Source organism: Hyla sarda, chromosome 1 (assembly GCF_029499605.1).
Source record: "Hyla sarda isolate aHylSar1 chromosome 1, aHylSar1.hap1, whole genome shotgun sequence".
NCBI classification, from domain to species: Eukaryota; Metazoa; Chordata; class Amphibia; order Anura; family Hylidae; genus Hyla; species Hyla sarda.
Genome location: NC_079189.1, coordinates 551,705,534 through 551,722,277, shown reverse-complemented (window position 1 = coordinate 551,722,277; position 16,744 = coordinate 551,705,534). Strand labels below are relative to the sequence as shown.

The window sequence follows — 16,744 nt, the reverse complement described above, 5'->3', positions numbered from 1 at the left end:
TTTCCATCTTTCGCTGGCTTCTTTATGCTTCTTTACCTGGGGTGCCCAAACTTTTGATCCCCACTGTACTTTAATTCTGAAAAGGGTACATGCAGATGAAGGCTATGAATATTTAAAGTGAAGCTCCACTTTTACATGTGGTTTGTTACTTTTATAGAACACATTTTAGCACTTAAAGGTTTGCCTGACACAAAACTATTGGTGTATTGCTATGATATCACTTCTGGACCACTGGGTGTCCAAATGCCAGTACCTCCACGAATACTCAAAGGGTTTGACTAACCCTATTAGAGATGAGCGAAATTACTGTGATTTGATTTGTCACAAACTTCTCGGCTCGGCAGTTGCTGACTTTAGTCTGCATAAAGGAGTTCAGCTTTCAGGTGCTCCGGTGGGCTGGAGACTCTCTTCTAGGGCTGCATCAACCTTTTCCAGCCCATGGAGCACCAGAAAGCTGAACTAATTTATGCAGGCTAAAGTCAGAAACCACAGAGCCGAGAAGTTCATGACCAATCGAATTACTGTAAGTTCGCTCATCTCTAAACACTATGGCCCCTTCACACTGATTTAATACTTTATATGCTTATCTTGAGCTGGACATGAATTACAGCCTATGTTATACAATTTTTTTGCCCAGCAGAAATGTGGATACTGCTCTGGAGTATGTATCTCAAGCTCTCTCTTGATACCAGAGGTCCCAACCCAGTACCACCAACAGTCTTCGATTCCCCCATCATTTTTACAGTCAATGCCCTATAATCACAAAATGGTCACCAATATGACCATTGAAATGCTATGCTTTACTTTCACGTATTTGTAAAACAGCTTTGTTTTAAAACTGCTTAAAAATTTTATTACTTTTTAATCAAAATTTTGATGCTTCTGTTCAGGTTTCCTGATGTGAAAGAGTTGCAAATTTTTGTCCAAGTCCCATGTTACTCAAAAAGATGCAACTTTTTCTATGTTTTACTCCCATATTTAATAGATTTGCACAAAAATCTGCCACTTTGACAACTGTTTTTTGGTTGAAGCATTGATAAGTTCAACCTCAATAATTTACTTGGCTGCATTTCTTATATCTTAGAAATCAGGCGGAATTCAAAGTCATGCCTCCTTTAGGCACGCTGAGGCAGCAATGTAGTCACAACAGGTCCCACAAGATGGCAAATAAAATGGCAAATAAGCAAGCTAAGGCAAACTGGTCAGGTAAAAAATGTTATGTAACAACCCTTGAAGCAGCTGAAATGTAATAGCACCCATGTCAGTTGTTATCTAGGTCAGTGGTCCCCAAACCCAGTTTTTGAGGCCCACAAACAATCTGCAATTTTTTGGGTACTCTATTTGAATAGAGCAAAGAAAAATTGAAAGCTATTCGGTACCTAATCCTGACCATGTACATCTTTATGCCTCTATCAGCTATATTTATTATAAAAAAAAATACCTCTTTTCATTAGCTCAAAGTGTTAGAAATCCTCTCCGGAGAAGGGGGCATGTTCCTCCCTTGTGGTGGTGGGAAGTGATTGGTGTGTCTGCTCATGCAGCCTTGTTCAGGAGTCATCTCTTGTCCATGACTCATGGACAATCTTGATGCTGCTGGAGGACTCGTTAGTGTCCCAGTAGGTATAGGGACCCCTAGTGGTGGGATTTTCAGGAGCTTTTTTTTTTATTAAAAATATTCAACAAAAAAACTTAAAGAAAGCATTTTAAAAAAAGTCTTTAAACTTTCGGCAGTAACAACATATAAAAGTTTTTGGATCTGACAGTGCCCATTTTAATCCTGGTCTGTCAGTGGGCCGTGAGGACTAGGTTGGGGACCTCTGATCTTGACTTTAAGGAAACAATTTTACAGATAATCACAAATATGCTTATATTTTCTAGGATTAGTCGTAGTTGTGTATATACTTTTTCTTTTATTTAATTTATTTGAGCAATATCACCTTTATGGGGCACATAAAGGCTTATGAATGAAACATAGTAGTTTGACAAATGGAACGACCACAGTCACTGGATACAGAAGCCTGCATGCTAGCTAAATGGATGGTGGAAATTACAATGACCACATGACCACTAACACAAGCGGGCTACAGCACAAACACCTTACCGTGTAAATGGCAATTCTACAAATTGCACAAGAGATCTGGAGGCATTCTGACACTGTCTAAAACCAAAAGACAAGATATAGTCATCCTGATCCATGCAGATCGTTCTTTGTGGGAGAAATAGAGAATATCTACAGGTCAGTCACAAACAAAAAGGGAACATTTACTTTTGGACACAGCACAAGGTTTTATATGAATTACTTTTTCTATATGAAACAAAACAAAAGTCCTAATTGATTTGCTTTTTAAAATAGTTGCTGATCTAAAACTTTACCAGTCATGTGGTTCTATATATCCAATTCTGGCAGCTCTGTACATCACATGGCGCACATCTGACATGTGATATTTTCTGATTGGCCCCCAATGCAAATCTTGTATGTGCTGTTGAGGTTGGCAAATGACATCTTCCAACTTATGTGAGGAAGTCCGTACACCCACCTGTGTCATTGCTAGGGAGTTGGGGATACACCCAATAGGTCATGATTTGAGGATATCCCATACATAGAGGCCACCTTTTATCATTGTAGGTGTAAGCGAAGCATTTTCTACACCTTTTTTTTTTTTAGGAGCACCAAATGTATTAGATGGTCACAGAGCATGTGATAAATGTTGTGCAGGTAAACATTTTCTGAAATGTTTCTCTTTACATACACCAAAAAGCTAAGCTAAGTTCTGGCTTGTGTAGTTTTAGAGACTTTTCAGTGGCTTTGCGCCTTTTTTTGCACCTTTTCACAAAAAGCCGCGGTTCATAAATCCATCCATATCATGTGTATTGTCAAAATCAGTGGATTGCAACTCAAAATCAGCAGAAATGTGTAAAACAATAAGGCGCAAATAAACCCTGCTTGCGCCTTTTCTAGACACAAAAAACTGTCTAAAGACAATGATAAATGTTGTCAAGAATACTTGTTGTGATGCCAGATGCAGTGATCATAATAAAATCCCCTATAAGAGACTTAGAAAATCCTAAAACATGACCTTGAGACTGGATTTTGGAAACACTGCTTTAGACAAAGACAAGACTTTAAACTGTTCAGAATGCTGGAGTCGGAGCCGGGAGCTTGTGATGTCATAGCCGTCATGAGAGGGTGGAGCTTTGACATCACAAGCTACAGGATCCAGCGTTCGGAACAGTTTGTTCCAAACGCTGACAGCGGAGTACCACTTTAAGTGCATTGCAATCTGGTCAATGTAATTTAGGGATTAAAAGGGGTTATCCACCATAAGGTGATTTTAGTACATACCTGGCAGGCAGTAATGGACATGCTTAGGAAGGATCTGCACTTGTCTTGGGGCTAAATGGCTATGATGTGAGATTACCATAATACTGTGGCTAGCTTTTTGTTAACTGGTATTTCCTGTTTCAGTTTTCTTTTTTTTGCCTACAAATCCCACAATTCCATTTTCCTCCCTCCCACACATCAGCCACCCCCTAATGACAGCCATCATGCCCCCTGCCATAGATTTGCATTGAGGGGGCAGGACGTGATATCATGAGAGGGCGGAGCTTTGACGTCACAAGCTCCCGTGTCCAGCGTTCGGAACAGTTTTTTCCAAACTCTGAGCAGCGGAGTACCCCTTTAAGTGCATTGCAATCTGGATAATGTAATTTAGGGATTAAAGGGGTTATGCACCATAAGGTGATTTTAGTATGTACCTGGCAGGCAGTAATGGACATGCTTAGGAAGGAACTGCGCTTGTCTTGGGGCTAAAAGGCTATGTTGTGAGATTACCATAACACTGTGGCTAGCTTTTTGTTAGCTGGTATTTCCTGTTTGTTTTCTTTTTTTTGCCACAAATCCCACAATTCCATTTTCCTCCCTCCCACACATCAGCCACCCCACCCATTGAAACATAAATGAGCTGCATCCATTCAAAAGACCTGTGGTTTTCAATCAGGGTGCATTAGTTGCAGATTGATCTCTCTCCCACAAAGTGATCGCTCCACCCATTGAAGCAGACAGGCTCCCTGTCATCAGCTGACTAGTGAGAGTCAGGTCTCGGCCGCATTGCAACCTGGGAAAAATCTGAGCCAACAGTCATTTTGTATGCTGGTAAAAATAAATATTAGGGTGAAAATCAAAGAAGAATTGTGAGACAACCATCACAAACAGGTACAGACACTATATTATGAACTACACTAACTTTACAGCCCCTGTAGCATAGTCAAATAAAAAAATCCTGGAATATCCCTTTAATTCTGCACTGCAAACAGACCATTGCCAGAAGTACCAAAGGACAACTACCAGCACATGCAAGAAGAATGGAGTATCAACCAGGCAGAAAAAAACTATATAAACTATATATAGTTATTCACACATGATATACATCTATGGAGCATTTCCATAATTTTGTAACTCCATGAAAACCCCTTTGAAGATAAAGAAAATGTAGGAAGCATTTGTCCATATCTTGCATCCATGGGTGGACAACTCTGAGGAGGAATGAAGACAATGCACCTGAAACTCACTTTGAGCACCCAACCTTTTCTATTGAGGTCAAGGACTCTACTTATTGAATCAGGGGGTGGGTAAAACAGTATCTGATAGATTTTAGGAGCCACTTTGGGATTTTTATGGTCTAGGAAAGAAAGCAAAAAAAAAAAAAAAAACCACACAATACAAGTCAAACCATAAGTATCACTGGCTCCAAGAATTTGTTTACGCTCATGTATGCAGTATTTTGTTTCTCCCTGCCTAAACTCAAAGGAGGCAGCCATTCTTTAACTGGCTATACACTTTAAATTATATTTCTTCAGACTGTCTTATACTCAATTTTACAAACTGCTGGAGGCATTCCCACACTGTCTACAGCCAAAAGACAAGATAAATTCATCCTGATCCCTGCTGATCGTTCTTTGTAGAAGAAACAGAATATCTACAGGTCAGCAACAAACACATTCACTTTAAGTCTTTTCTCTTAAAAAATAAAAAAAGTCGCACTACAACAAGCAACTATTGCAAAGTAAAAAGACAAAAATATTTCTGCAAGACACATTTTCAAAAATAACTTCAGATCTAAAAAGTTGCAAATATGAGTCATTGGGCAAAATTTAGCAACTTTTTCTTATACCAAAAAAGGCTCTAAACATATTGATAAATTCCCTTTAGTCCAAACTTCAAAGTGCACGGACCCCAAAAGTTCAACTGTGTAAAGGGATTCCTACGTAGTCCAATAAATAGAAACACAGGCACAATAAGACATCTGACCACACACAGACTACAGTGGGGCAAAAAAGTATTTAGTCTGCCACCAAATGTGCAAGTTCCCCCACTTAAAAAGATGAGAGGCCTGTAATCATCATAGGTATACCTCAACTATGAGAGACAGAATGAGAAAAAAAAATCCATAAAATCACTGTCTGATTTCTAAAGAATTTATTTGTAAATTATGGTGGAAAATAAGTATTTGGTCAATAACAAAAGTTCATCTCAATATTTTGTTATATACCCTTTGCTGGCAATGACAGAGGTCAAACATTTTCTGTAAGCCTTCACAAGGTTTTCACACACGGTTGCTGGTATTTTGGCACATTCCTCCATGTAGATCTCCTCTAGAGCAGTGATGTTTTGGGGCTGTTGCTGAGCAACACAGACTTTCAACTCCCTCCAAAGGTTTTCTGTGGGGTTGTGATCTGGAGACTGGCTAGGCCACTCCAGGACCTTGAAATGCTTCTTACAAAGCCACTCCTTCGTTGGCCGGGCGGTGTGTTTGGAATCATTGACATCCTGAAAGACCCAGCCACGTTTCATCTTCAATGCCCTTGCTGATGGGAGGAGGTTTTCACTCAAAATCTCACAATACATGGCCCCATTCACTATTTCCTTTACACAGATCAGTCGTCCTGGTCCCTTAGCAGAAAAACAGCCCCAAAACATGATGTTTCCACCCCCATGCTTCACAGTAGGTATGGTGTTTTTTGGATGCATCTCAGCATTCTTCCACCTCCGAACATGACTGTTACGCCGAGCGCTCCGGGTCCCTGCGGCGTTCCTCTCTCTGCAGCGCCCCGGTCAGACCCGCTGACCGGGAGCGCTGCACTGACATTGCCGGTGGGGATGCGATTTGCATAGCGGGACGCGCCCGCTCGCAAATCGCATCCCAAGTCACTCACCTGTCCCGGTCCCCGGCTGTCACGTCTTGGCGCGCGCGGCTCCGCTCCTTAGGGCGTGCGCACGCCAGCTCTCTAAGATTTAAAGGGCCAGTGCACCAGTGATTGGTGCCTGGCCCAATCAGCCTAATTAGCTTCCACCTGCTCCCTGTCCATATTACCTCACTTCCCCTGCACTTCCTTGCCGGATCTTGTTGCCTTGTGCCAGTGAAAGCATTTAGTGTTGTCCAAAGTCTGTGTTCCAGTTCTTCTGCTATCCACATTGACTACGAACCTTGCCGCCTGCCCCGACCTTCTGCTACGTCTGACCTTGCCTCTGTCTAGGCCATTCTGTCAAAAGCCTAGCAAGCAAGACCATCCCGCTTTGCGGCGGGCTCTGGTGAAAACCAGTAGCGACTTAGAACCGGTCCACCGACACAGTCCACGCCAATCCCTCGCTGACACAGAGGATCCACATCCAGCTAGCCGAATCCTAACAATGACGAGTTGAGTTTTTACCAAAAAGTTCTACTTCTGTTTCATTTGACCATATGACATTCTCCCAATACTCTTCTAGATCATCCAAATGCTCTCTAGCAAACTTCAGATGGGCCCGGACATGTACTGACTTAAGCAGGGGGGACACGTCTGGCACTGCATGATTTGAGCCCCTGGCGGCTTAGTGTGTTACTGATGGTAGCCTTTGTTATTTTTGTCCCAGCTCTCTTCAGGTCATTTACAAGGTCTCCTCCGTGTGGTTCTGGGATTTTTTCTCACCGTTCTTGAGATCATTTTGACACCGAGGGGTGAGATCTTGCGTGGAGCCCCAGATCGAGGGAGATTATCAGCGGTCTTGTATGTCTTCCATTTTCTAATAATTGCTCCCACAGTTGATTTCTTCACACCAAGCTGCTATTGTAGATTCAGTCTTCCCAGCCTGGTGCAGGTTTACAATTTTGTTTCTGGTGTCCTTCAACAGCTCTTTGGTCTTGGCCACAGTGGAGTTTAGAGTGTGACTGTTTAAGGTTGTGGACAGGTGTCTTTTATACTGATAAGTTCGAACAGCTGCCATTAATACAGGTGGCAGAACTTGCACAATTGGTGGTTGACTAAATACTTTTTTGCCCAACTGTATTTCACTTTAGACAATAGGAAGCTTTAACTCAACTGGATGACTTAAAAGGGGTGCCAGAAGGTCAAACAGATTTATTATTTCTATTTAAAAAAAAATCTTAATCCTTCCAGTACTTATCATCTGCATACTACAGAGGAAGTTCTTTTCTTTTTTAATTTCTTTTCTGTCTGACCAAAAGCGCGCTCTGTTGACACCTCTGTCCATGTCTGGAACTGTCCAGAGCAGGAGAGGTCTGCAATGGGGATTTGCTCCTGCTCTAGACAGTTCCTGACATGGAAAGAGGTGTCAATAGAGAGCACTGTGGTCAAACAGAAAATAAATTAAAAAAGAAAAGAACTTCCTGTGGAGCATACAGCAGCTGATAAGTACTGGAAGGATTAAGATTTTTAAATATAAGTAATTTACAAATCTGTTTAACTTTCTGGCACCAGTTGATTTAATAAAAAAAATAAAATTCCAGCGGCGTACCCCTTTATCTTCAGAGCCGATAACCTGTATGCCAGAAAATAAACAGTAGCGAATATCTAGAAAATGTCACAAACTAGTAGATCATTCCAACCTATAGAGCCTCTTAATGTCCATCACTGCTGAAACAAAAATCCAAGGTAAGGAAATCCAATCATAAACAGAGCTGTAAATAACATAGGCAAGGATTGTTACCCTGCTTACCACTATTCTTACCATTGTCAGGAAACTAATCTTGTACAAAGAAATCAGATCTCATGGCCAGTCCTAAGACCAGTAAGCAAATAATGTCATTGCCTTGACCTTTTTATAGGAATAACACAAAAAAAAAAAAATACACCCAATATCTGCCCCTGCTCTATGGTACAGGAACAGAATGGGTTATGTATCTGGCCTAAATTATTCTATTACAGTGTATTATAGTCATCATCTATAATACACAAACATACATCTTTTATTTATGGTCAAGGGTTACGCTCTTCTCACTACACTTACCCTCCTATAGGACGCTTGGTCTTGAGAGGACAACACATACCGATATAAAGGTTACATGTAATAGTAGAACAGTCGTGTATTGCCAATATATTACTACGTGGAATCACGGCTTGTGCAGTTTCTTGAAACCTTATACAAGTCCAAGCCTTGTTCCGATCACTGCTCTATGTTGTGCGCTATATATATATATATATATATATATATATATATATATATATATATATATAAAATAACCCTCTATGTTCCCACTCACAGACATCATTATATTTGCTCAAAGCCTAGGAAGAAGAACCAAGAGCTCAGGGCCTTTTAGATCTCGTTCCCACATGCATGGGTCTGAAACCACATGACACTGTGTATAAAAGAACAGATAGTCTGGCCATGAGATGACAAAAAAGAAAGAATTTTTGTTAACCAAACTACTCCTCTAGAGAGTTTCCTGCTGTATGTTTTACTACCATTCACTTCAATCTGCTAATCTGCCAATATGATTGATTTTTCCACTGACCAATGGGTGAATGGAAGCAAAACTCGCAGCCACTCTCCTGCAGTGGGAAACCCGCTGCAAGTGAATCAATGTGTGAACATAGCTTTTAGCTGGACACGTACATTAAATTAATATAACAGACCTATTACATGTATCCGACAGATGAGTACAAGTCCATGGGGGTGCTCCTGCGCCCAACAGATTTCTCCCCACTGAAGGGCTGTTTGTTAGGATAAAGATTTTACCATATATAAACATATATATACGCATTGTCAAGTGTTCTCTATTGTAAAATCTAGTGCTTGGTTCCCTTTAACTAGTATATGGCACATAAGATATAACCTGACTTTATTAGGACCATGCTGGAGTTCCCTACCAGGCCACAACTTTATGAGATGGGAATACCCCTTTAATAATTTTTTGGCTATCAACATCTACAGCCCAAATTATTAACCCCTTAACGACCAAGGACGTAAATGTACGTCCTGGTGAGGTGGTATTTCGCGCACCAGGACGTAAATTTATGTCCTGTAAAAGACCACAAGCATCGGAGCGATGCTCGGGTCATGTGCGTCAGGTCCCGGCTGCTGACAGAAGCCAGGGAGCCGCCAGTAATGGCCAACATCCGCGATCGCACGGATGTCTGCCATTAACTCCTCAGATGCCGTGATCAATACAGATCAAAGCATCTGCGGCAGTGCGGCTACATTTTATGCTGATCTGATCTATCAGATCAGCTAACATGGTGGCCGGAGGTCCCCTGACCTGCCTCTGCCACCTTCCCGGCTTCTTCTGCTCTGGTCTGAGATCCCGAAGAACACTGATCAGTGCTATGCCCTATGCATAGCACTGAACATTATTAGCAATCAACTGATAAATAAAATAAATAAACCTATTTGGTATCGCCACGTGAGTAAATGTCCAAACTATTAAAATATAATGTTAATGATCCCGTACGGTAAACGGCGTGAACGTAAAAAATAAATAAATAATTCCAAAATTGCTGCTTTTTTGTCACATTTTATAAAAAAAAATATATATATAAGAAAATTAAAAGTTTTATATAAACAAATGTGGTATCAATAAAAAGATCATAATACAGATCATGGTGCAAAAAATTAGCTCTCATACCGCCGCTTATACGGAAAAATGAAAAAAAGATATAGATCGTCAAAATAGAGGGAAATTAAATGTACTAATTTGGTTAAACAGTTTGCAATTTTATTTTCAGCGCAACAATAATAGAAAAGTGTATAATCATGGGTATCATTATATTCGTATTGACTCAAAAAATAAAGAACACATGTCATTTTTACTGTAAATTGTACAGCGTGAAAACTAAACCTTCCAAAATTAGCAAAATTGCTGTTTTCTTTTTAATTTCCCCACACAAATAGTATTTTTTTGGCTGCGCCATACATTTTATGGTAAAATGAGTGATGTAATTACAAAGGACAACTGGTCGTGCAAAATACAAGCCCTCATACTAGTCTGTGGATGAAAATATAAAAAAGAGTTACGATTTTTAGAAGGCGAGGCGGAAAAAACAAAAATGCAAAAATAAAATTGGCCTGGTCCTTAAAGGGGTACTCCGGTGGAAATTTTGTTTATTTTTTTAAATCAACTGGTGCCAGAAAGTTAAACAGATTTGTAAATTACTTCTATTAAAAAAATCTTAATCCTTCCAGTACTTTTTAGCTGCTGAATACTAAAGAGGAAATTCTTTTCTTTTTGGAACACAGTGCTCTCTGCTGAATCACAAGCACAGTGCTCTCTGCTGACATCTCTGTCCATTTTAGGAACTGTCCAGAGCAGCATGTTTGCTATGGGGATTTTCTCCTACTCTGGACGGTTCCTAAAATGCACAGAGGTGTCAACAGAGAGCTCTGTGTTCCAGAAAAATAATACATTTCCTCTGTAGTATTCAGCAGCTAATAAGTACTGGAAGGATTAAGATTTTTTAATAGAAGCAATTTACAAATCTGTTTAACTTTCTGGCACCAGTTGATAAAAAAAAAAAAAAAAAAAAAAAAAAAAAAGGTTTCCACCGGAGTACCCCTGGGCTTGGTCCTTAAGGGGTTAAAGGCTTAATATTAAGAATAAAAGGACACAGGTGCTGCCAACACAATACCTAGTTCTATAAATGGAAGTGTTTACCCACAGGGTAGGTAAAGCTGATCATAGACAAAAGACAATTGGCAGCCATAACTCTCCATCTATTTCCATTAACATGCAGATTTATCTCAGTGTATTGTGCATGTTATTTTAGCAGGAGGAGATGAGTGGATGCCAGAAATGCGGTGCCACTTATCTCTGCAGGAAAAAAAGGATCAGATTATGTAATCTGTTCTGTAGTGATCATTGATGTCTATGTGAGAATCCAGGACAGAGGAAGCAGATTAGGTAACAACTACCGGCACGAGGCCCAACACCGGCACAGACAGATCACTGTATTGTTTGGGTGTCTGGAAAAGCTGAATGCTATCTATATACATAGCCGCTTGACAATAGGCTCTTGTTCTGCACCACTGTAACATCTTATGCTCAGGAAACCTGGCTGAGGTGTCTCGCAGGTTTGGTTTACCCCCAGCAAAATTATGTCAATCTCTGTACATACCGGTAGATCAACACCGGTCTGCCGGTTCATAAGTTACACAACAATGAAAAACTACCTGCAAAACTAAAAGCAGTCTGAAACCTTTAGTCAGAGCAAATTTCTAATATGGAAACGCTCACAATGAGGAAATTCCGGCATTCATTTTGAGCAGAATTTGCCTTCACATGTAAGCCCTGAAATACAAAGGCCCGTTAACTAATAGGCTTTTCCAGGCAGATCCCGCCAGAAGTATTAAAATCAATTCATTTGGCCGAATCAAATTCTGCATCAGAAATTCTGCTACGACGTGAGAGCTGTGCAGCGATCTCCCATGGATGATAAAGGGGTATTCTTTTCAGTACTTATGAGCTTCTGAAGTTAAGGTTGTTCTTTTCTGTCTAAGTCCTCTCTGATGACACGTGTCTCGGGAAACGCCCAGTTTAGAAGCAAATCCCCATAGCAAACCTCTTCTAAACTGGGCGTTTCCCGAGACAGGTGTCATCAGAGAGCACTTAGACAGAAAAGAACAACCTTAACTTCAGAAGCTCATAAGTACTGAAAGGATTAAGATTTTTTAATAGAAGTAATTTACAAATCTGTTTAACTTTCTGGAGCCAGTTGATATATATAAAAACGTTTTTTCCTGGAATACCCCTTTACAAGGAGTACTCCGGTGAAAAAAGGATCGGGCTGGTACATTTCATCTTGCCTATCTTTTTGATATCCGGTGAGATAGGAAGCAGTCAGAGGTATCTGGAAGCAAGTTACACCACTCTACTCATTCAGAAAACACGAACACTTGGCCAAGCCGAAACGCTTTTAAACAACAGAATAGCTAGAATGTAGCATTATTATTGCATAAAAAAGCAGAAAGCTAGTAGAATCCATAAAGATTTGTTGTAAGGAACTTGTAACTGGATCTGCCATAGCTTATGATTCCGATATGAACACAAGCCATGGCACTAGTGTGAACAAAGTTTTAATGCAAAAAAAAGTAGTTGGTGTCCCCTGCATATCACAATACATATAGCCTATCTAGAGCAAAGGACACACAAAAAGATAGAAAAATATACAAATCTTTATTGATAAACACATTAAAATGTAAATTTAAAAGGACCAGCAGCAGTTAGAAAAAGTCACAATTCCAGAAACCCAATTTTTTTTTAGATTTCTCCACTGTATAAATATACTAGGAAATATATGCCTATATGTACAGTACAGACCAAAAGTTTGGACACACCTTCTCATTCAGCGTTTTCTTTATTTTCATGACTATGAAAATTGTAGATTCACACTGAAGGCATCAAAACTATGAATTAACACATGTGGAATTATAAACATAACAAAAAAAGTGTGAAAATATGTCATATTCTAGGTTCTAGCCACCTTTTGCTTTGATTACTGCTTTGCAAACTCTTGGCATTCTTTTAATGAGCTTCAAGAGGTAGTCACCTGAAATGGTCTTCACTTCACAGGTGTGCTGGTGTGGAGGAGGAGGTGTCATGGTGTGGGGGTGCTTTGCTGGTGACACTGTTGGGGATTTATTCAAAATTGAAGGCATACTTAACCAGCATGGCTACCACAGCATCTTGCAGTGGCATGCTATTCCATCCGGTTTGCGTTTAGTTGGACCATCCTTTATTTTCAACAGGACAATGACCCCAAACACACCTCCAGGCTGTGTAAGGGCTGTTTGACCAAGAAGGAGAGTGATGGGGTGCTGCGCCAGATGACCTGGACTCCACAGTCACCGGACCTGAACCCAACCGAGATGGTTTGGGGTGAGCTGGACCGCAGAGTGAAGGCAAAAAGGGCCAACAAGTGCTAAGCATCTCTGGGAACTCCTTCAAGACTGTTGGAAGACCATTTCAGGTGACTACCTCTTGAAGCTCATCAAGAGAATGCCAAGAGTGTGCAAAGCAGTAATCAAAGCAAAAGGTGGCTAGAACCTAGAATATGACATATTTTCACACTTTTTTGTTATGTCTATAATTCCACATGTGTTAATTCATAGTTTTGATGCCTTCAGTGTGAATCTACAATTTTCATAGTCATGAAAATAAAGAAAACTCTGAATGAAAAGGTGTGTCTTCTTGTCTGTACTGTATATGTATATATGTCTATGTATTTGTGTGTGTGTGTATATATATATATATATATATATATATATATATATATGCCTATATATGCCTGTATAGGCTTTGCTTTGTTTGTACATTGTAGAATCTTTTTATAATTTCCCACCTCTTTGCTGCGTTATATATATTTGCTATGTACTGTTTCTTTAAATAGTTACGCATGCGCCATTTGGTTAGATTCACAGCGCAGCTCAGCGCTCTACGTCCTTATACTCTACTTATGCGCTTGTGCGCGATTCCGGCTGCACTTGTCCACACTGCGCATGTGCCAACTATACACGTAGGTATGTTGCCATGCATTGACATGGGTGTGTGAGCATGCGCAGTGTGGAGTAACATGGTGCTGGACACCGGAACTAGCAGCGGGAAGCCGCAGCTGTTTATTGAAGTATCAATTTTTGTTTTAACTTTCTGTTGGTCATGAATGGATATAAATAACTTCCCAGGACTTATCCAACCTACTCCCTGAGGAAGCGTAAAGCGAAATGGTGTAGGGGTGGTCACAGCTCCAGGCATGTAAGCACAGCATGTTGTCTGCTTGGTATAGGCTTGTGGGGTCTTTCTTTGCATATTATGCATTGTGGTCTGGATGAGGCTCTCTACAGCTTGGTCTGTGCGCGCACCTGTCCACACATTTTGTGATCCTATATACCTCCTGAGCGGACAACCTGATGGTACAACTATGTATGTATAATATATGTGTTTATTTTGGTCTCACTGTATACCCTATGATTCATATGCTATTATAGCTTGATTGTAGGGCTGGGCGGTATATCGGTTCAGACCGAAATTTTGGGGCTACACGATATGTATTTTAACCCATACTGCAATACCGGTTGGACCCCTCCCCCTTGGTAATGAATTATCAGCCCAGCGCAGCACTGTCCCCACATCGAGGAACTAATCATATGTGACCCGCGAGCGCTGTTCTGCTCCCCCCACCAAATCATGTTACTGGCCAGCGCTGTTCTGCTCCCCCCCAATTAATGATCAGCCCAGCGGGGTACTACTCACATGTGTCACCCGCAAACACTGCCCTCCTCCTCTTTGTTGCGGGCCGTTGGTGCTGGAACTCTATACTGTACGCCAGGGGCCTCCAACCTGCGGACCTCCAGATGTTTCAAAACTACAACTCCCAGCATGCCCGGACAGCCAACGGTTGTCCGGGCATGCTGGGAGTTGTAGTTTTGCAACAGCTGGAGGTCCACAGGTTTGAGACCACTGCTGTACGCTGTATCCCTATGCCCGGGCTGCAAAAGATAAAGAAAATAAACTTTAACTTACCTACGTCGACCTTACGCTGAGGACGGGAACTTTGGACAGCCGTCAGCATATCAGCGGCCGGAGCGATGTCCCGCCCCGGCAGGTGAAAGGCTGAGCCCACTGTCATGTAAGAAGCTCTGGCCAGCTTCTTACATGACAGTGCGTTTAACCCATCACTGGCCGTGGCGGGACATCACTGCGGCTAGTGATAGGCTGACGGCTGTCCGACGTTCCAGTCCCAAGGAACAGCGTGAGGCCCACGTAGGCAAGTTAAAATTTCTTTTCTTCATCTTTTGCAGCCCGGGCATAGGGATACAGCGTACAGCAGTGGTCTCAAACCTGCGGACCTCCAGCTGTTGCAAAACTACAACTCCGGGCATGCTGGGAGTTGAAGTTTTGCAACATCTGGAGTTCCGCAGGTTGGAGGCCCCTGGCGTACAGTATAGAGTTCCAGCGCCAGCGGCCCGCAACAAAGAGGAGGAGGACAGTGCTTGCGAGTGACACTAGTGAGTAGTGCCCCGCTGGGCTGATAATTAATTGGGGGGGAGCAGAACAGCGCTGGCGGGTAACATGATAGAGATGAAAGAAACACCGTTATATACTGTGGAACCGCCATAAGTTGCAAAAATACCGTGATACACATATTTGGTCATAACGCCAAGCTCTACTTGATTGTCTCTTAGGGATATGTGTTTGGGTATTATATCATACATATCTATATTTCCTAGTAAATTTATACAGTGGAGAAATCTATAATTTTTTTTGGTTTCTGGAATTGTGACTTTTTCTAACTGCTGCTGGTCATTTTAATAGCCCTGATTTCCTGTCGGGTTATTTTCAGAATATTATTTTTTTTCCCAGACTATTTTTTCTCACATGTATTTATCAATGTTTCGCACATTCTGTCGCATGATCTTAAATTCTGTCGTACGGGGGAGAAAAAAAAAAAAAAAAAAGGCTCGCACAGGAAAAGATAAAGCGTAACTTTACATTCATGGTCGTTAATGGGTTAACAAACCGAGAGAAATTCCCAAAAAACTAATACAAAAATAAATTAAAAAAATGAAAACAAGTAATATAAAAAGCTACTAAGGTACAATGTAACATGATTTTCATAAAACCCACACTTTCTAACAGATTCCCCACACCTCAAGGCAGTCGGGTTTTCAAGTTCAGTAATTCACAATTTTTCTGGTGGGTTTTTAAAATACAGCTGTCGGGTTTTCAGGAAAATGTAGGGAACGCGCCCCTAATTATGCAAACTGCACCCTTTTAGTCGGGTTAAAAAAAATAAAAATACTCAGAGTAATTGGAAAACCGTCGAGTTTTTACTAGTAAAATGTGTCGCACAAAGTGTCACAGAGGACGTGCGACACAAATTGTGTCTCATAACCCGATAAAGGTTAAAAAAAAAGGATCATGTTAGTAAATCAGGGCTAAATGTGTTTATCAATAAAGATTTGTATATTTTCTATATATTTTTTGTGTGTCCTTTGCTTTTCTTGGTGGATATATAGTCTATCTAGAGCAAACATTGATGAAAGGTGACATGAGACATCCGGACTAGATATTTAATCACATGACCTTGCTTAGATCGTAAAATGCATGGAGCACACAAGCCAGACAAAGACAAGGCCTCCATCAATGACAAAAAAAAAAAAATATCCCATAGATAAATATAAGAACAAAGTCTTAGAGTACATAGAAGATAAGAAAACCCCAAGAAACTGCAAAGCATCAAGTTGGCATTTGCCTTTCCCAAATATGGAAGACTCGTGGATAGTACAGGCCGGGAACCAGGAGCTCTGCTCGAAATACACAAGACAACAGGAGGAATTTACCATTGGTTTTGGTCTTTATTTCGGTGTATATTTTTTGCATATGTTGTTTATTTTATAGTTTTTGCGACACCAACCTCCATTGCGATTTATACATAACAGACTAGCTAGATGTTTTCTCCAGATGTGATTGCAATG

The 16,744-nt window shown here is 40.8% G+C and overlaps 1 protein-coding gene across 4 annotated transcripts in view; it reads right to left on the bottom strand.

Moving 5' to 3' along the window:
* ARL15 (ADP ribosylation factor like GTPase 15) overlaps positions 1–16,744 on the bottom strand; it is a 263,307-nt gene that overhangs the window by 211,736 nt on the left and 34,827 nt on the right. For 2 of the 4 annotated variants that reach the window (XM_056541755.1, XM_056541778.1), the window contains exon 2: positions 2,102–2,158. The exons of 1 other annotated variant lie outside the window; for it this stretch is intronic. In XM_056541755.1, the coding sequence (XP_056397730.1) occupies positions 2,102–2,158 (57 nt within the window). Of the gene's footprint in view, positions 1–2,101; positions 2,159–16,744 lie in introns of those variants that run through there. One more of the 4 variants, XM_056541771.1, reaches the window with a different exon arrangement.